This window comes from Diadema antillarum, unplaced genomic scaffold, assembly GCF_040938485.1.
Source record: "Diadema antillarum isolate AM-2024a unplaced genomic scaffold, OU_Dant_1.0 seq00001276_RagTag, whole genome shotgun sequence".
Classification (NCBI taxonomy): domain Eukaryota; kingdom Metazoa; phylum Echinodermata; class Echinoidea; order Diadematoida; family Diadematidae; genus Diadema; species Diadema antillarum.
The window spans coordinates 129315-150563 of record NW_027272057.1 but is presented as its reverse complement, the minus strand read 5'-3'; the positions used below and the strand labels follow the sequence as shown (position 1 = coordinate 150563).

At 40.1% G+C, this 21249-nt stretch overlaps 1 protein-coding gene across 1 annotated transcript; it reads left to right on the top strand.

Annotated features, from left to right (window-relative positions):
• Positions 1-108: 108 nt before the first annotated feature.
• Positions 109-17733, top strand: LOC139745563 (developmentally-regulated GTP-binding protein 2-like). Its single transcript, XM_071655957.1, has 13 exons — positions 109-340; positions 1401-1489; positions 1904-1975; positions 3299-3388; positions 4050-4110; positions 5358-5448; positions 9402-9474; positions 10322-10412; positions 14009-14106; positions 15262-15427; positions 16119-16177; positions 16931-16984; positions 17421-17733. The coding sequence occupies exons 1-13, from the start codon at positions 277-279 to the stop codon at positions 17505-17507; spliced, it is 1095 nt and encodes a 364-aa protein (XP_071512058.1). The 5' UTR covers positions 109-276; the 3' UTR covers positions 17508-17733.
• The last annotated feature ends 3516 nt before the right edge of the window (positions 17734-21249 follow it).

Genomic DNA, 21249 nt, shown 5'->3' with positions numbered 1-21249 from the left:
GAAAACCGACGCCGTGGCTGCGCCCGCCTCCTGGCCTGCCCCTCGGCCCCGCTAGAGTATAGCAGCAGCGCTGCTGCGCTTCTATATGGACCAGAACCACCACACTCGGACTAGACTCGGAGCAGCAGTACAGTACAAACTGTAGTATGGTCTACTCAACACCAATTAACAAGTGATGATGAGCACATTGAAGTGTTTTTGATCTGGTTTCTCATTGACTGAAGACAACCAACTTTTTTGCAAGTCACGTCTGTAGTAAAACTGCATATTTTGAAGATGGGGATCTTAGAAAAGATTGCTGAAATTGAGAGGGAGATAGCAAGGACTCAGAAAAATAAAGGTAAGTTGCCAGATTTTCCCACAGCCCAGGCACAATCTCTATTAAAGTTTAATGCAATTGTTCAAATCTGTACTGTGTGTCTGTATAGTCAACTTTAATACTGTCATTACTGATTATACACCAGAGGTAGAGATAGCTAGAGTCGTAGAGACTTGCGTCATCTGGCTCTAGGACTTTGTAGCAGCAGGCTGTGGTGAGACTTTTCTGACCTCTTTGTGAAATTAATAAATTTAATAACGCTCCCTTACCATCTGCAAACATCTCCTCCTCCTTCTCTTCCTCCTCCTCCTCCTCCTTCTAGGTTCTACTTCTTCTTCGTCTTCTTCTAATTCTTCTTGAGGGTGACCGTGAAGTACTGACCTCATGTTGTTGTGCTGTACAGTGTAGAATACACAATTGTACATAAAGTTGTTATGGACACTTTCCATAATCTGGTGTGGTGCAATCATATGATTAGTGTGAGTCACTGACACTGTTTTGAGCAGTCTATTATCTAGATTTGAGTTCAAACTTTAAAAGAATACATGTCATGATATTAAGCCTAGAAGTACAGTAGAAAATATTTTGTGCACATTTTACCCAGTGCAGTCCATAGGAACTTGAAACCTTTATCTTATTCTTAGATCTGACAAACAAATTCACTCAGTCAGCTTTTCTCTTCACATCCTATTAAAATCATATGTGTTTATTGTAGGTAAAGTTAAATATAATATTTGCTGATTCAAATATTGATATCAAGATTAACTATTATGTACACGTGGCAGGAGCATAAAAATAAATCAACACTATAACCAAAATGCAACTTTTAGCAAGCTGTATTTCACCTGCAAGGCTAGTACGAGTCAAAATAGCACAAAATGTAGACTTTAGTTCTCTGTCACAGTCCTAAAGATGTCAAAAGAAATGAAGAACTGTCCCAGAAGCAGATGGCAAAGAAAATAATTCTTTTTAAATTCTGCTTGTAAAGATTAATTTCTATGTCAGTTGGACCGAATTTTGTTTACCGGTAGTGAAATCTTGACAGACATCAATGGCATTTCTTGACTTTTTATTTGTGCAGCTACTGAATATCATCTTGGACTGCTGAAAGCCAAACTAGCCAAATATCGGTCTCAACTGCTAGAACCACAGGGCAAGAGTGGAGCAAAGGTGAGGAAATCATGTATTGTAACTTATGTGGCAAATATTGATATTATCATTTGGAAAGTATCAAGATTGTTGGCGTGGCACGTGAGTGAAAAGAAAAGTATATTTTAGTGCCATACTTTTGGTCATTATGATGTGTTGAAAGGGATGAAATGTCATTTTCTTTTCATTTCAAAGAATTATTTCAGATCAGATAAATATCAGATGTCAAGTTTTATGTGAGACTAACATATGCCAGATCTTTTGTTTTTTAATGATAAACCATAACATTCTAAATCAGTAGCATCATCTAATTATGTTGACTAGGTTATGTTTGCATCATCTAATTATATTGAGTTAGAAATGTATCCCATTTCTGTCAAAGCAGCTTTACATGTGATCTGATAGGAAGGTGTACTCATATCTTCTATGTTTCAGGGAGAAGGATTTGATGTAATGAAATCTGGAGATGCTAGGGTTGCTCTGATAGGATTCCCATCGGTTGGCAAGGTAAGTACATAGAGGCATCCTACACACTGAAATGCAGGTATTTGAGTGTTGTAGTGCTGTAGTAGAGGCACTGTGAATTATTATTTGTTTCCATGTTTATACAGTGGAAACTCGATATAACGAGATGGTCGGGACCGAGTCATTTTCCTCGTTATAGCCGATATCTCTTTATAAAAGTAGGCATAAAAGAAGGCATGAAATAAAGACATTAATTTGCACATGTGGGACTACCCATCATATTTCAATCAATACTGATAACTTGATATTGTGTGTGAGGGAATTGCTCACCTTTATGGGTAAGAAGATGTTTTTCGACAAGGAAATCCAATATCAAGAATGCGTTTCTTATTGTAGATGTTTGAATTTGTAAATTTATATAGCTTGCGATTGTATCAAGATCGTCTGTGGATTGGTATGTGGTTATCGTATGGGTGTGTGTTGTGTGGAAAGCTTGAATAATGGTCTGCACAATGCTGTGTGTGTATGTGACACATTCTGTATGTACATTATGACTGCGTGTGTGTGAAGACGGGGAATTCCCTAAGTAGAAGGCCAATCACAGCATCAGATTGCCTCACACCTGCTAAACGTCATGATGATGTCATGTATACATATGGCTGTCTCACCACATTTTCTGCATGTATCAGTGTGCGTGCACACACACACTTCACACGTACAACATGCAGTGCTAGCTGGAGTGCACTGAAGAAAATGATTACATGTATGTGTGTACAAGACAGTTTTTGGCGCATCAAGCTTTACAATCTCGGAAGATGATAGCACAGGCGAAGTAAAGCTTTACCGAAAGCATTTTGCTTTACCTCGCTATAGCAGGTTTGATTTACTATGTTTTTCTTTGTTTGGAAGTCACAAAATTTATCTCGTTATAGCAGTTATTTCGTTATAGCCGATCTCGCTATAAGAGTAGCATTTTACATAGACTTGTGTGGAAGAAAATTTGGGACCGAGAAAATTTCCTCGTTATAACCGATATCTCGTTATAGCAGTGTTCGTTATACCGAGTTTCCCCTGTATTTAAATCGTGTACACTCATTACAAAAATATTAAAAGTGTCACTATGTGGAATCGTGTTTTGTTCACAAATACGTGTACATTTTTAGACAGCGATGCAAAATGTTAAAACTCCTTTAGAGTATATACACACCACTTCCAAACAAACAGTAAGATAATTTGTTCAATTAAACTGTCATCAAAATGCTTTGTCATCCAGCTTTGTTTTACACATACTGTTGCAGCTTCAAGCACACAAGAAATATTTCAATATAACGGATCATGTTCTTTTTTTTCTTTTTCTTGTTCTAGTCTACTCTCTTGAACACTTTGACCAAGACACACAGCGAGTCTGCATCCTATGCCTTCACAACTCTCACATGTATACCTGGAGTTATTGAGGTAAGTCCTGATCATCACAGTGGAGTGGGGTGGTATGGTTCGAGTTTATATAGGATGGTCACTTACAAAAAAAAAAAAAAAAAGGGGGAGAAAAGACCAATGTTGGATTACACACAATGAAGACTCATAATGCCCAACAGTAGATAAACATTTTTTTTTTTCAATAAGGAGGGTGACATAGATTGTTATGGCAAAGTGTTATCCACCATTGTACTGCGTATCCAGGGCAACAGCAAGCCACACACTCTATTGGCTTGTAATGCGGTGTTTGGCAAATTTGATCTCTCTGAAAGAGGAGTTACGGGAGTCTTAGGGGTCCAGAAAATGTCTACAGTGAATCTTCCTGGATCATGCAAATAACAAACTATGATAGTTTGTAGATGTAATTGATGTCACTGGACTTTAAACCAACCTTATGTTTAGTTAAGTGGCATTCAGATGATTTTGACCATTGAACTGTCTTGTGAATGAGTGCATTGCAGTGAATGTTTGAAACAAAACAAAGCAAAAAAAAAAAAAAATGAAATCTGTGCACAGTGTGTTTTTAATGTGGGAAACTTGCTTTGCACCAAGTAGACCACAATCATGACATAAAATCATGGAAGAATGTTTTAAAGTTCAATAGTGTGTCCTATCATATATTATCTTCCCTTGCTTGTAGTACCGAGGGGCCAACATTCAGCTACTTGACTTACCTGGTATCATAGAGGGAGCAGCCCAAGGTAGGTTAACACAAACTGGAGTTTGAGTTTGGAGACAGAACATGAGAAACCAATAACATGTATCTTTATTCTAGTCCAAGAACAGTGTATACCATTGCTGGATATAATGCTTTTAAAACACATGCACAAAAGTGCAATGCATGTATTTGCCCACATCTTGCCTCTGTGTTGCATTTCCTGTGTGAACTTATGTGAATTTCAGTCAAATTTGATATGGAGGGGAATCATGGGAAAATCTTTTTGTCATTGGTGACAATGTCATCAGTGTTCTGACATTTATTTGCATGGAGATTGATTTGAAAGGCCCACTTACCAGTTAGAACTCTAGGCTACTTTACTGAATTTATTTTCTATTAGATTTTACCACAGATGAACTGGCCAAACAAAACATCAAATGGTTTTGTTTGCTGCGTTCACTGACCCATCCTGAACAGGGTCAAAGGTTACCACTTGAAATAAGTTGGATGTCTGTCAAATCAATTTCATTATAAGGATCTTTTGAACCATAATTTTAGGTTATCATGCCTTCTGTGTGCTGGCTAAGGAGACTTCGGTGTCACATTTCCTGTGTGCAATATACCAGCCATTTTTCTTTGGAGCTTTTTCAAATTTGCTGCATACGTGGATCATGGGAAAATCTACAAATGTATCCCCGTACTGTAAACGTATACATTTTCGCGGTACATTGATTGTGTGTATTTCACACAACTTCTGGCTAGCTCGAATTCTAAAACCTGTGAAAATATCTTCACATATTTCTGTGCACATTGTGAATAGGTTGACAATTACAAAGCACGAATTCAAGAATCTGCAAATATGTTTTTGAACACCTCAGGGCAAAAATTACGCAAAAATATTGATGTTTACACTAGCCTAGGTCTACATGCCTGTCCTGTTTATTTCTATTCTTTTTTTTTTCGGGGGGGGGGGGGGGGGGCAGGATTGCAACTCCCTCAGTGTTATGACTTTTGGTCTGGGGATTCTTTTGTATTGCAGGGTAAAATACATGTCTAGTTTCAGTTGTACATACAGTGTATGCCACATTCAATGTGACAATTAACAATCTTTAATGAGCATATCTCAGCAGTATTAAAATTTATAATTTTTGTGATATTGTTATTACCAGATCTACACATTTGTTAATGATGAACTTTCTTAAGATATCACCAACACAGTAAATTTCCAGCCTGTCTCCAGGAAACATGAAAGTTTTTCTGACAGCTATTTTCATGCTCCTTGTATGACAGGCAAGGGACGAGGTCGTCAGGTCATTGCTGTGGCAAGGACAGCAGACTTAGTGGTCATGATGCTGGATGCCAACAAAGGGGATGTACAGAAGTGAGTAACGGTCTAACATTCACCCATTCACTGTAACGGTCTAACATTCACCCATTCACTGTAACGGTCTAACATTCACCCATTCACTGTAACGGTCTAACATTCACCCATTCACTGTAACGGTCTAACATTCACCCATTCACTGTAACGGTCTAACATTCACCCATTCACTGTAACGGTCTAACATTCACCCATTCACTGTAACGGTCTAACATTCACCCATTCACTGTAACGGTCTAACATTCACCCATTCACTGTAACAGTCTAACATTCACCCATTCACTGTAACGGTCTAACATTCACCCATTCACTGTAACGGTCTAACATTCACCCATTCACTGTAACGGTCTAACATTCACCCATTCACTGTAACGGTCTAACATTCACCCATTCACTGTAACGGTCTAACATTCACCCATTCACTGTAACGGTCTAACATTCACCCATTCACTTGTAGACTCCCTGTTCGCTGATAGACTCCCTGTTCGCTAATAGACTCCCTGTTCGCTAATAGGCTCCCCACTCGCTGGTAGACTCCCCATTCACTGAGAGACACCCCATTCACTGGTGGGCTCCCCATTCACTGGTAGACTTCCTATTCACTGGTAGACTACCTATTCACTGGTAGACTCCCCATTCACTGGTAGTAGGCTTCCATTCACAAGTAGACTCCCTATTCACTGGTAGACTCCCCACTCACTGGTGGGCTCCCCATTCACTGGTAGACTTCCCATTCACTGGTAGACCACCTATTCACAGGTAAACTCCCCATTCACTGGTAGACTTCCCATTCACTGGTAGACTCCCTATTCACAGGTAAACTCCCCATTCACTGGTAGACTTCCCATTCACTGGTGGGCTCCCCATTCACTGGTAGACTTCCCATTCACTGGTAGACTACCTATTCACAGGTAAACTCCCCATTCACTGGTAGACTTCCCATTCACTGGTAGACTCCCTATTCACAGGTAAACTCCCCATTCACTGGTAGACTTCCCATTCACTGGTAGACTCCTTATTCACAGGTAGACTCCCCATTCACTGGTAGACTCCCTATTCACTGGTAGACTTCCCATTCACTGGTAGACTCCCTATTGACAGGTAGACTCCCCATTAACTGGTAGACTCCCTACTCACTGGTAGACTCCCCGCTCACTGGTAGACTACCCGCTCACTGGTAGACTACCCATTCACTGGTAGACTCCCCATTCACTGTTAGACTCCCCACTCACTGGTAGACTCCCCATTCACTGGTAGACTTCCCATTCACTGGTAAACTCAATATTCACAGGTAGACTCCCCATTCACTGGCAGACTACCCACTCACTGGTAGGTAGACTCCCCGCTCACTGGTAGACTACCCATTCACTGGTAGACTCCCCATTCACTGGTAGACTTCCCATTCACTGGTAGACTTCCTGTTCACAGGTAGACTACCCATTCACTTGTAGACTCCCCACTCACTGGTAGACTCCCCACTCACTGGTAGACTACCCATTCACTGTTAGACTCCCCACTCACAGGTAGACTCCCAATTCACTGGTAGACTCCCCATTCACTGGTAGATTCCCCATTCACTAGTAGACTCCCCATTCACTGGTAAACTTCCCATTCACTGGTAGACTTCCCATTCACTGGTAGACTCCCCATTCACTGGTAGACTCCCCATTCACTGGTAGACTTCCCATTCACTGTAAGACTTCCCATTCACTAGTAGACTCCCTATTCACAGGTAGACTCCCTATTCACTGGTAGTAGGCTTCCATTCACAGGTAGACTCCCCATTCACTGTAAGACTTCCCATTCACTAGTAGACTCCCTATTCAAAGGTAGACTCCCTATTTACTGGTAGGCTTCCATTCACAGGTAGACTCCCCATTCACTGGTAGACTTCCCATTCACTAGTAGACTCCCTATTCACTGGTAGACTCCCCATTTACTGGTAGGCTTCCATTCACAGGTAGACTCCCCATTCACAGGTAGACTCCCTCTTCACTGGTAGACTCCCCATTCCCTGGTAGACTCCCCATTCACAGGTAGACTTCCCATTCACTGGTAGACTTCCCATTCACTAGTAGACTCCCTATTCACAGGTAGACTCCCTATTCGCTGGTAGTAGGCTTCCATTCACAGGTAGACTCCCCATTCACTGTAAGACTTCCCATTCACTAGTAGACTCCCTATTCACAGGTAGACTCCCTATTTACTGGTAGGCTTCCATTCACAGGTAGACTCCCCATTCACTGGTAGACTTCCCATTCACTGGTAGACTCCCCATTCACAGGTAGACTCCCTATTCACTGGTAGACTCCCCATTCACTGGTAGGCTTCCATTCACAGGTAGACTCCCCATTCACTGTAAGACTTCCCATTCACTAGTAGACTCCCTATTCACTGGTAGACTCCCCATTTACTGGTAGGCTTCCATTCACAGGTAGACTCCCCATTCACTGGTAGACTTCCCATTCACTAGTAGACTCCCTATTCACCGGTAGACTCCCCATTCACTGGTAGGCTTCCATTCACAGGTAGACTCCCCATTCATGGGCAGACTTTCCATTCACTGGTAGACTCCCTGTTCACAGGTACACCCCCATTCACTGGTAGACTCCCCATTCACTGATAGACTCCCCATTCACTAGTAGGCTTCCATTCACTGGTAGACTCCTTATTCACAGGTAGACTCCCTATTCACTGGTAGACTTCCCATTCACTGGTAGACTCCCCATTCACTGGTAGACTCCCCATTCACTGGTAGACTCCCCATTCACTGGTAGACTTCCATTCACTAGTAGACTCCCTCTTCACAGGTAGACTCCCTATTCACTGGTAGGCTTTCATTCACAGGTACATGTAGACTCCTTATTCACCAGTATAACTGGTTATTCACTCTATTTACCTGTAGGCTCCCCATTTACTAATAGACTCCATATTCACTTGTAGACTCCCCATTCACTGGTAGACTCGCCATTACCTGGTAGGCTTCCTGTCATACAGAAGACCCTCTTTCTTGTGGTAGGCTCACCCTATTATAATATTCTCCAAAGTAGCTGTGGAATGAGGTGTTTTCTAACAGGGCATAGCCTTAAAAAACATGTTACTTTTTGTATTCGATCCGCTTAGAGAACCCATTTTACTGGCATCTACCTTGTATGGTTTATGTGATTGATGCTCCTTATCATTGAATGCCACACTCATTCAGAAACGACAGATATTAAACACCCTCGTGATATATTCTAATTCAAGTGTTTTGAAAATTGTTCATAGTCGAGGCTACCATCTGCCAATCTCCAGAAATGAGCTTCATAAGCAGTCCTTCTTCCCACGCACTGTGTGGACTTGGAACTCACTGCCCCTTGACATCATACACTGTATCAGCCCCATCAGTGGAAGCCTTCCGGCTTAAGCTGATGGCAAGCTATGCAGTGTAGACTGACACTGCTAATTGATTTTTACTTGCACCCTGAGATATTTTATACAACTGCACTCCCACACAAGCACAGCATGCACAGCATGAATCACGCCTATAATAATCTTCAAGTATGAAGGACGCAGGACTACCAGAAGAAGAAGAAATTCATGCATTAAAGCAAACGAAGATGATTTTTGTGATATTCTTTCTTATATGATTATTTTTAGTGATATTGTTCTACTTATGTGACACCAAATTATCGCACAATACCCATCTAGACAGGTCAGTGCATAAGATTACCCAAAACTAACAGCCAGACATTTGGAATATTATGACTTTGACATGCAGAAGTTTGAATCTTGAGAACAGATTACCCAAACCTCATCATTGAGCCCTCTAGTCTTAAACTGGACAGGGTTTTTTCCTTTCTCCCTGTTAATACAGAATATGTCAACACATCTTGTTGCCCTTTGATGCTCTCCTCTTTACTGTATGAATTTCAGTTTTGTTTTATAAAAAGCTCTTCATGTTTTATTCACAGAAATCTACTAGAGAAGGAACTTGAAACAGTTGGCCTCCGTCTCAACAAGAAGAAACCCAACATTTACTTCAAAGTAAGGAAATTGATTCTCCTTGGCATTTTATTGTATTGTGAATTAGTTTTCTTGTGTGTTTGTTTATTTCAGGATACACTTTTCAAAAACATATTCATGTATCCTAATCAAGAAATCAATGTACATTTGTATTAGCTGAAATTTATTTTGTTCTGATGGTATCAACCATCACAATATGAACCATATTTGTGACCGTGCACCTCAAAACGAACATAAAGTTGCACACACTGATTTTGCGTGAGGACTGAAAATAAGTGAAATGGGTCAACCTAGTCGAACTTGACTTTTTCATATTTTCTGAAAGAGCGGGTCTTCTTCTACATTATGCTAAAATTTGGTATCATAAAATGGGCAGGAAAGTGTGTTTTGTAGCAGTTTATCTCGAACATTTTTGGTAGAATAGTGTGATTAGGTGTGTCTGTAGAATCCCTTTTTCATTTCTGAAAAACCTTGTCCACACTCCACACGGTTTGGTAAAGATTAAGCGCTTGAATAGACACTGTACTTCAGAGCCTCTTTTCTCAGTTCACACTTTTCCTGAGTTTGTGCTTTCTTTCCAATATCTAGATAGGTTAGGAGCATCCATTTGATTTGAGTTATACATCATTTTAAAGCTTAAAGTCTGCTCTTTTAGAATATGGTCTTAACTAAAAATCTATGTCTGGCGACTTTTTGTTTGTTTTGAGGTGCAGGGTCACATATTTTGTAGAGGATCGGTTAGTTGTGGCCAATTTATTGTCATGTGGAAAGGAAAATGTAAATGGTAAGTGTAATGTTATTTAATAATCACTTTTGATCATTTTTATTTTCTTTTTAATTTTGTATACCTTTATATTTTCATCTCCAGCAAAAGAAAGGAGGAGGGCTATCATTCAACTCGACCTGCACACTGACCAAATGCAATGAGAAGATGGTTCAGATGATTCTTCATGAGTACAGTATCCTCTGCTACAGTGTCCTATTTTGAATGTTTTGATTTACCAGTGTTATATCTATTTAGTGTAATTCAAGTGCAATGTCAGGCTTTAGTGCCATTGAATAGGACTTATTAAATTGTACAAGCGTTTCATCACTGTTTACATCCAGAGATATGTGGATGGGATTTTTTTTCTTTTTCTTTTATTTTTTTTGGGGGGGTGAGGGTGTGAGGGTCTTTTATTTCATTAATTAGTTGGGGTTTTTAGCTCACCTGAGCCGAAGGCTCAAGTGAGCTATTGCGATCGCTCTTCGTCCGGCGTCCGTCGTGCGTCGTGCGTCGTGCATCGTCCGTCGTCCGTCGTCCGTCGTCCGTCGTCCGTCGTGCGTAAACTTTTTACATTTTCATCTTCTTCTTGAGAACCCCACGACCGATTTTCACCAAACTTGGCAGGTAGCATCCCTAGGGGGATAGGATCTCAATTTGTTCAAATGGGCACCATGGCCCACCTGGGGGGCCCCAGGGGGGCCCAAACACCCTAAAATTAAGGAATCTTTAAAAATCTTCTTCTCTAGAACCAGAAGTGATAGAGCTTAGTTAATACATTGTTAGTTATTACATTGATGACTGTAGTTTCAAGTTTGTTCATGAGGGAATCAGGGGTGCCCCCCTTGGGACCCAGGGGAGGGAGATGGGGAGAGGCCCTAATGGGGCCTAAATTGTACATTTTCATCTTCACTTTGATATCCCCATGTCTGATTTTCACCAAACTTGGTAGGTAGCATCCCTAGGGGGATAGGATCTCAATTTGTTCAAATGGGCACCATGGCCCACATGGAGGGCCCCCCAGGGGGACCCAAACCCCTAAAATTAAGGAATCTTTAAAAATCTTCTAGAACCAGAAGTGATAGGGCTTAGATAACACTATGAGTTAGTACATTGATGACTGTAGTTTCAAGTTTATTCATGGGATTGGCGGAATCAGGGGTACCCCCCCCCCCCCCTTGGGACCCAGGAGAGGGGATGGAGAGAAGTCCTACACTACAGTTGTAATAGGGCCTGAATTGTACATGTTCATCTACTTCTTGAAAACCTCATGATGAATTTTGACCAAACTTAGCAGGTAGCATCCCTAGGGGGATAGAATCTCAATTCCTTCAAATGGGCACCATGTCCCTCTTGGGGGCCCCTAGGGGGCCCACCTCCCATCCCCCCCCCCCCCCCCACATTAAGGAATATTTAAAATCTTCTACTCTAGAACCAGAAATGATAAAGCATAGTTAATACCATGAGTTTGTACATTGATGACTTTAGTTCCAAGTTTGTTCATTGTAGATCCAGGGCTGTTTCCCCCCCCCCCCCTGCCCTGGAGTTGGGGGGGGGGGGGGGGGGGGGGGTCCATATGCAGACCTAAGTTTCCAATGTTCTCAGGTAAGAGTGTGCAAGAATGCATGGAAAGGGAAATTGCGATACTCAGGTGAGCGCGTGACCCGCGGGTCTCTTGTTTTACTCCACACCCAACATAATTCTTCTGATTTATGTTTATCAAATGGCATGCTTGCAAATGTCATAATATCCAGTGGATAGACCATAGAGAAGAGGTTCAGGATACAGTGTAGCTACATGTACTGTATACATTTTAATGGCATGCCTTGTTTGATTCTCTCTCTCTCTCTCTCTCTCTCTCTCTCTTCATGATCAGTGAGGTGTTAGGATTTTGAATCTTTTCATAGGTAGGGGAAAAAACGCTTTGTATGATTTCTGTTCTTTACCCATCCAGTGAAATGATTCCCCTGTTAGGTGCCAATCCAGCACATATAAACAAGATTGCCCCTAGATTTATCTATGTCTGCTGTCAACATTACATTTCAAAGTTCTTGAACTCAGAGCAGTCAACAACAAAATCCCACTTGATTTTACATTTTCCTTTTTTTAGCTCACCTGAGCCAAAGGCTCAAGTGAGCTAGTGCGATCGCCCTTCGTCCGGCGTCCGTCGTGCGTCGTGCGTAAACTTTTTACATTTTCATCTTCTTCTTGAAAACCCCAAGACCGATTTTCATCAAACTTGGCAGGTAGCATCCCTAGGGGGTTAGGAACTCAATTTGTTAAAATGGGCACCATGCCCCACCCAGGGGGCCCCCAGGGGGGCCCAAACCCCCCAAAATTAAGGAATCTGTAAAAATCTTCTTCTCTAGAACCAGAAGTGATAGAGCGAAGTTAATACTATGAGTTAGTACATTGATGACTGTAGTTTCAAGTTTGTTCATGGCAGAATCAGGGGTGCCCCCCTTGGGACCCAGGGGAGGGGGGTGGGGAAGGGTTCTAATGGGGCCTAAATTGTACATTTTCATCTTCTTGAGAACTCCATGACCCATTTTCACCAAACTTGGCAGGTAGCATCCCTAGGGGGTTAGGAACTCAATTTATTAAAATGGGCACCATGACCCACCCAGGGGGCCCCCAGGGGGCCCAAACCCCCCAAAATTAAGGAATCCGCAAAAACCTTCTTCTCTAGAACCAGAAGTGATAGAGCTAGGTTAATACTATGAGTTAGCACATTGATGACTGTAGTTTCAAGTTTGTTCATGGCAGAATCAGGGGTGCCCCCCTTGGGACCCAGGGGGGGGGGGTGGGGGTGAGGAGGGGTCCTAATGGGGCCTAAATTGTACATTTTTATCTTCTTCTTGAGAACCCCATGACCCATTTTCACCAAACTTGGCAGGTAGCATTCCTAGGGGGTTAGGATCTCAATTTGTTAAAATGGGCACCATGCCCCGCCCAGGGGGCCCCCAGGGGGCCCAAACCCCCCAAATGAAGGAATCTTTAAAAATATTCTCTAGAATCAGAAGTTATAGAGCTGAGATAATACTATGAGTGAGTACATTAATGACTGTAGTTTCAAGTTTGTTCATAGGAGATCCAGGGGTGCCCCTCTTGGGGGTAGGGGGAGGGGGGTGGTTGGAAGGGTCCAAATGGGGGCCTGAATTGTACATTTTCATCTTCTTCCTGAAAACCTCATGATGGATTTTTGTCAAACTTGGCAGGTAGCATCCCTAGGTGGTCAGGATCTCAATTTATCAAACTGGGCACCATGCCCCACCCAGAGGGCCCCAGGGGGCCCCAATTCCCCCAAATTAAGGAATCTTGAAAAAATTGGGCCCTTACTGTACATTTTCATCTTCCACTTGAGAATGCCTCGTCAAATTTTGGTAGAGCTGTGAATAATTTAGATTAGTGACTGCGTGAAAGGTGAACTTGCGATACTCAGGTGAGCGCTAGACCCGCGGGTCTCTTGTTTTTCATTATTGTTTAATTATTATTATTATTATTTGCAGTGCACAATTTGTCTTTGTTCCAAGGAAAGCAATGATCAGATCAAATCTTAAAGCTTCCAGACTGACAGTAGATTGCCAGTGTTGCGCATTTAATGTTTCTTATTGTCAAATCAAAAAGAAATCATTGTTTCTTTTTTTGAATTGTTATATAAACTTATATGTGGGTTTTGTCATGAAGTGTACTCATGCCAAGCATGATCAGAATGTATGAAATTATGTGTCTACTCTTTGAGAGAGCATAAAGCATTACTGCCACTTTCACCTTAACACTTCTTTCCTATAGAAATCTTCAACGCTGAGGTTTTGTTTCGAGAAGATTGCTCAGCAGATGAGTTCATTGATGTCATCAATGCCAACCGAATATATGTGCCCTGTCTCTATGTGAGTTTTATCAGTATCAGTACTCTCCGCATAATCGGGTATCGCTTAAACGGGTAATCCGTTTAATTGGGTAGTAATGTCCAAATCAGTTCCAATGCACATTGAAATTACCTGATAATCGGGTTGCCTCTCCGCATAAATGGGTAAGAATTTTCTTCTAATTCAATTTTCGCCAACATTTTATCGCAGATATAAGACTTTAAGAAATCATGAATGTCACTTTTTTCCACGGCTAATTGCATTCTCTGCTTGATTTGCAAAGAAGACCGATCATTTAAGGAGTGATTAAAAATGAAAACACATGTACCAGTACCAACTTGCCACACATAAACGAACATTACACATGTAGCTGGCACTCACAATTGCATAGACAGACAGGAGTGGAATACATTTTGCGCTCCTCCCTTGCTCCGCAACAACATTCACAATACGAGAAGTTTGCAACGAAAATCAGGCCATGCACCAGCTCCATAATTTTGCTTATCCCCAGTCACTTCTCGAAAAGTAATCCGACGTTCTACATGAATAGTGCATGCAAAGAGACGTGTTCATTTCGGAAAATGCCTGCGTGTGAGCGAGGAGCCTGTAGTCATTTGACAAAGTTTTCTGAAGACATGATTATTTGTCCATGAAAAGAGTGTGAATTATTGTTCATGACTGAGCAAGTGTAAAGATGTATAATGTGCTGTGCAAGCACGCGTGTTAAGCACACAGTGTAGGTGTTTGGTGCAGTGTACAATGCTTGTACATACACATTGTGTGTGTCAATTGTGAATGAAAAGTTTTATTCTGTTAATAGGGTACTCCGCTTAGTTGGGTAAGAAACGCTCTGCTTGAGCCTACCCGATTATGCGGAGAGTATTGTATTAGGTAATTTATGGGGTTATCTGTCTATGTCATATCAATGCACCACAGTTTATACCAATTCAAAAGTGGTCATTACTACCTCTTAAAGAAATGACCAAAACTTTGACATATCTGTGCAATAATTTATGTCATGAAATGCTTAGTGTTTATCTGTGCTCATGTCAAAAGTTAAAATGCTTTATGCTGTCACGCTGCTGTCTTGAAGTACAGTTGTTTGCTGTTGCACAAAATGTAGTGACTCTTGCAAAGTGTAGCGTTCAAATGTATGTGTTGTTGTCTATTCCATAGGTGTATAACAAGATAGACCAAACTTCAATTGAGGAAGTTGACAGAATAGCTCACCAACCTGACTGTGTAGTCATTAGCTGTGAGATGAAACTCAATCTTGATTACTTGTTGGAGAAAGTCTGGGAATACCTCAACCTCATCTGTCTGTACACCAAGAAGCGCAGTCGTAAGTATCCTGATACCGCCTGCAGACAATACATTTCTCTGTGTTGCAGATTAAAGGACTATTAAAACATTTTCATTTTGAGCCTCAAAAATTGTCCTGGAACCCAATCATCCTGTGAGACACATTGTCAATGGCTTGTTGTCAACACTGAATCGGATGAATTCCTCTGTTTTAGTTTTATAACATATAATTGCTAATCTTATCCCTAATTGCATGAAGCTTGTATATTGCCTTGTGGGACTGCAAATAACAAAATGTTTTGTTCACACTAAGTGGTTGCAATCGTGCATATCAAAGCACTTTTGTAATATGGTTCGCCTGCAGTTTCTTGTCTACCCTTGACCTGCACTGTAAAATTGTCTTTTTATGATATGATCACAAAGTACCTTGAACTTTTGGTTTTGTTTTGTTGTTTGTTTGTTGTTGTTGTTGTTTTTTTTTGTTTTTTTTTGGGGGGGAGGGGGGGAGGGGGGAGGGGGGGAGGGGGGGAGGGGGGGAGGGGAGGGGGTTTAAGTATTTAGCCAGGTATATGTTCCCTTATATTTTGATGGAAAAACATTGTTCCATTGATATTCAAATTTGCATGCTGTGGTACAATGTACATTCATAAAGCCAATGGTTATTCTGCAACTGCTCAACTTGATAGACCTAGTCAAAAGTTTGATAATTAGCAAATTTCTCTTTGTTTCAGATCGACCAGACTTTGAGGAAGGGATTATCATGAGAAAAGGCTGCAGTGTGGAACATGTGGTAAGACTGTCCAGACGTTGCCATGTCTCATGCTACAAGTCTCACACATTAATACAACTCACTCTGCATACAGTCACCCTTGCTTAAAGTCAACCTTGCATAAGTCAAATAATGGCCTAAGTCAAAGGTCTTTTCAAGTGCTCTTCTCTTTTATATTCTTTTGATTTTAATCCTTCATAAGTTGATTTTTCTCTGAGTCAAAGCTATTTTGTCAGTCCAAATAGATACAACGTAGGCAAGATTGGCTGTTATGTGGAACACAAGTATACAGAGTCAAACAAAATAAATTGGCATCATGCTTACATGTGAGCATTCACTGTTTTCAGGTAGCAATAATCTCAGTTCAGTGTTGTTTTTTTATCTGTCATATGTGCTCAGAATAACTGCTCAGTGAAGATATGATAATGTAATATCTGCTCGACGTGAGTATGTCCCATATATCACTTCTTAGACTTCAACAACAACAAAAATGGAAAAATGTGTTCACATGAATGATCCTTGCATCAAGTTGGGTTTTTTTTTTTTGCTACTGATTGACAAATTGCTCTTCATCAATGTCAGTGAATGGCAATTCGTCAGATAGTTGCAATTAAGTGCCTTGAGATCAAATTCTGTAATCGCAATAGGATGAGTGATCTAATCATTGATAATACCTGGAGGTTTTTTTATTGTCCTTTTGTGAGTGAGTGACTTTACTTCATGATATACATTTCAGTTCCTCATCTATTATACATTTACCTTTTTCCATTTCAGTGTCACGCAATTCACAGAACCTTGGCAGAGAGATTCAAATATGCCTTAGTGTGGGTGAGTTAGCATTACAGTATCAGTGAATGCAGTTGCCTACTCTTTTATTTTTTAAGCTGAAGAAATTTTGAATAGTTGAAACAATTTAAATGGTCCTTATGACATTCTATTCCACACATTAAAGATATCTAAAATCTAGGGCTGCTTCTGTTAATTTCATTTTTTCTTTCTGATAATGAATTAATGTGGTACATGTAATAGGAATAGTGGTCATTCTTATCATAAACAGTTACTAAACTTGAGGTGTTCCAACATGAGACCTATGCAGTTTTTATTATTATTATTATTGTTGTTGTTGTTATTAACATGGATCGTTTGAGGCATCAAGTTATAGTGTAGCAATTAATATATGCATGCACATTGGGTGGTGTGTTTGTTGTTATTTTTTTCTCAGTTTAGCAATTTTGTTTTGTTTTTTCAATGTCTTTCTTTGTAGGGAACAAGTACAAAGTACAGTCCTCAACGCGTGGGTCTCTCTCATCTAGTTCACCATGAAGATGTCATCCAAGTAGTCAAGAAGTGAACTGAAGGCATGTCACATGTTTAACATTACAATCATCTCTCATATAATGTCATGACTTTAACTATTCAGAAACCATTTTGGGGTACGGCAGGTGTTTACCCCAGAGTTTCAACGGGTTTGTGAGGTTGTGAGAAAATACGTGGAGACATTATGACTCTTTATGCTGCAATCAGTATAACAGAAATTGTCAGAAAATGGAAGGTTTTTACCAAATTGTGGATGGCCAGTTAGTATACAGACTACACTGACATCTTAATCTTGCTGACTGTTTAGTATGGTTTCAAATGTTTTATCACTTTTGAAGATTATAATACAATGCTTAAGGTATGACCTTACACATGCACCTTGCATGTTTTGCATTTGATTTTTTTGTTTCATTCTTTGTCTGTTTGTCTTTTATTGGGGGTGGGGGTAGGTAAACACTGTGTTGTCACATGGTTGTAAGATTCATGGTCACTGGCTCCTACATCTTTCCCACAAAATATTCTGAGGAACTCATAAATAGATACAATCAGATAAATCTTGCTGGGAATCAACTCCAATGCTGAAGGTGTTCTACAGATCATTGATGATGCTTGAATGACCACAGCTATTATTCAAGATATACGGTGGAAAACTTGCAGTTGAGATTAGGTGTAACAAGGTATAATTTTTTTACAGGAAACTATTAGTTACAATGCCACATTGGTTTCTATGCAATCAATCCCATGTCAGCACATATGTTATGGTGTGTCTTGAAACCAGGTTGCATAGAACAAGATTTTGCTATGCCAATTGTGAGATCCTGGTACAATCCAGGGGCGGATCCAGGAATTCCGTAAAGAGGGGGCGTGTTTACATAATAAAAGGGGGGCGCACGCACCCCTCCCCCATTTTTTTCTTTTTATTTCTTTTGTTTCAACAAAAAATAAAGGGGGGCGTGCGCCGGTTGTGGTCCTCACTGGATCCGCCCCTGCAATCTCATGTGCTGTAAACAAAGAATGAAAAAAGAATTTTTTTGCATAAGCATTTCACAGGAAATTACTTTACATCAGTTGTCATTTCCCTTGAGAAAATATACATTGTTGTAATTGCCCTCATTCTTTGGTTATTTTTTTTTTTCTCTCGTCAGATCAATTACCAACAGTAGCCAAATCTGAGCATATCATAGTTATTGGATACATAACGTCTATGGAGTAATAGGATACACACACACACACACACACAAGATGATTTGTCACTTTTGTCAGTATTGATTTTTAGTTTGTAGGTGAAAATTACAGAGATGATATAAGAGAGTGAAGCAACAATATTATACAGTGATCACACAGCTGAGGTTTGTACTCCTGTTTGTGCATATCCATGTGTTTTCAGATAATGATTGTCGTCAAGATGGGATAGATGATGGTCTCAAAAAAGATTTTTTAAAATTGTGGTGAGTTTCATTCATATAATCGTAATTTGCAAGGAAAGGAAGTTGCAGAAGTATTGTCAGTTTGAATGCAAGAATAAAGCTAGAACTTTCTATACACTTCCAGAATGAGACAGTCTAGTGCTGTTATGCATGCCCACATGATAGTACAATTAAACCTAGCAGGATCATGTCTGATGTACAATAAACCCTCTTTATGTGCATATTATGAAACAAGGCAATTTTACATACACTTTACATGATTTACAGCATATCACTGCCTCAGGACAGAAACTACCTTTAATGGCACTCCTAATTATTCTTCTTTACAGAGAAATTGTTCAACGTGTTTTCTGGTTATGATTGTTTGTAGAAGAAAGTCCCATGTGGAAGGATTTCAAGGCCCCTCAGTGAGAAAAATAATTTTGGTAATTCTGCTGACTTTTCCACCAGCTTGCAGTGTTGTCATTTCATTGACACACACATACTTGTGACCTATGTGGGAAATCATGTGCGTAGACTCTGCACAACTTGTATTTCTATATATTGCTGTTTTCAGTTGCCCTCTCATCGTGTTCTGTTTTTACTGGTACTCTTTACAAGCATTGTCAAATTCAGTTGAAGTAGGTAAGATATGCTAACAAGTGCAAAGAGTGTGCATGTATACTGAATGGATAGAAGTGGAACTAGCTTTACTAAACATCATTGCATCTCCTCTCTCAGTGCCAGTTAGGGTTTGTTTGTTTTGTTTTGTTTTATATGGAAGAAGTGTTGGCTACCATCTTACAATGTAGTTGTTATCAGTTTAGAGGATGTTGTGATATCACAATTTAATTGGCTAAAGTTTGGTACATGTACAAACGTGGAATAACACAGGTACATATCACATTCTCCAGTACATGTATGTGTTTGCTGCATAGGCCCATATTAGTTTAAATGAAAATCTTGTGAATCACATTTATAATACATGTACATATACAGTGCACTCCCGTTATAACGAAATGCTCGGGACCGGCAGTTTTCTTTCGTTATAACGAAATTTCGTTATAACCGAACAAATACGATATATAACGAAAACAAGGAAACCACGTATATATATCATATGTTCATATTCTGTTTGCTGAATACTCATCTTACACTAGAAAGCTATGTGAAATGTGATGAGGTAACTGTATTACAATAATAAACGTAAGTTCCCCTCAGAAACTGTGTGATACAAGGAGCGAACACACAGTGGTGTGAAGCGTTCACCCATGCAGAGACGCTATAAACTAAATGCTTGTTCCGCTACGTATTTTCGAAAGCAATTCGCATTTCGTTATAACGGAGCATATTTCTTTTGTTTTTCTTTGTCTATGGCGTTTGGAAAAGACTTCGTTATAACGAAAATTTCGCTATTACCGTGTTCGTTATAAGCGAATTTTGCACCATAGACTTTAATGGTGATAATTTTGGGACCAGAAGATTTACTTCGTTATAACGAAATTTCGTTATAACCGTGTTTGTTGTAATGGGAGTGCACTGTATTGAGGTACTGGTGTTTTCAGTCTCTCAGTCGTGATGTATTTGTCTACCTTGACATGATGCAGTCAAACCTGTCTGTTATACAATGTAGTGACCACAAAAGGGAGATAAAAAGAGTGGCCATTAAAGATGACAAGGAAGTGGTACAATGTATCAGTATTCAAACCCATCTCCTGATAATACATGTACACACTGTATAGCAGTTGCTGGAATGACTGGCTACTCAGTCTGTATGATACCAGTCTGGTTAATATTCTGTCATGCGAGTGCATGTGTGTGTATTATTGTTTGATGCATGCTGAGCGTTAACTCAGCATTTTCAGGTGAATGTAAGCATGTCATGTGGCGAGAGATGACAGCTAAGCAGTATTAACTATTACTTTCTATAATGTACTGGAAAACATGTGTACATTATTCTTTTGTGTTTCCTGTTTCTAAATCAGGGTGTAACCTTTCTGAAACCTGTACTGAAGTATGTCGTACATGGAAAATATCTTTTGTGAGTCTTGCGATGGTTTGCAGTAAAACACGGCCAATAATTGTCTCCCTTGCCAACTTCTCTGTTTATTGTTAACTTTATTTAGTTTAACTTGCTGTATACTGTACCACCAGATACGTTGTGTCATACTTTTTCTTTTGTGTCAGAATGGATTGTTTCATACATTAAAAGAATGCAAACTTTCCAGTCATTCAGACCTGGTGACAGTAACAAGGAAAATCCTTCTTTCAAATCAAGTCTGTGATAATTTTTTTAGTGCAACAATTCATGTACTACTAGACATTCTCTCAGAAAACTGTAATACATATATATGTAACTTCTGATGTACA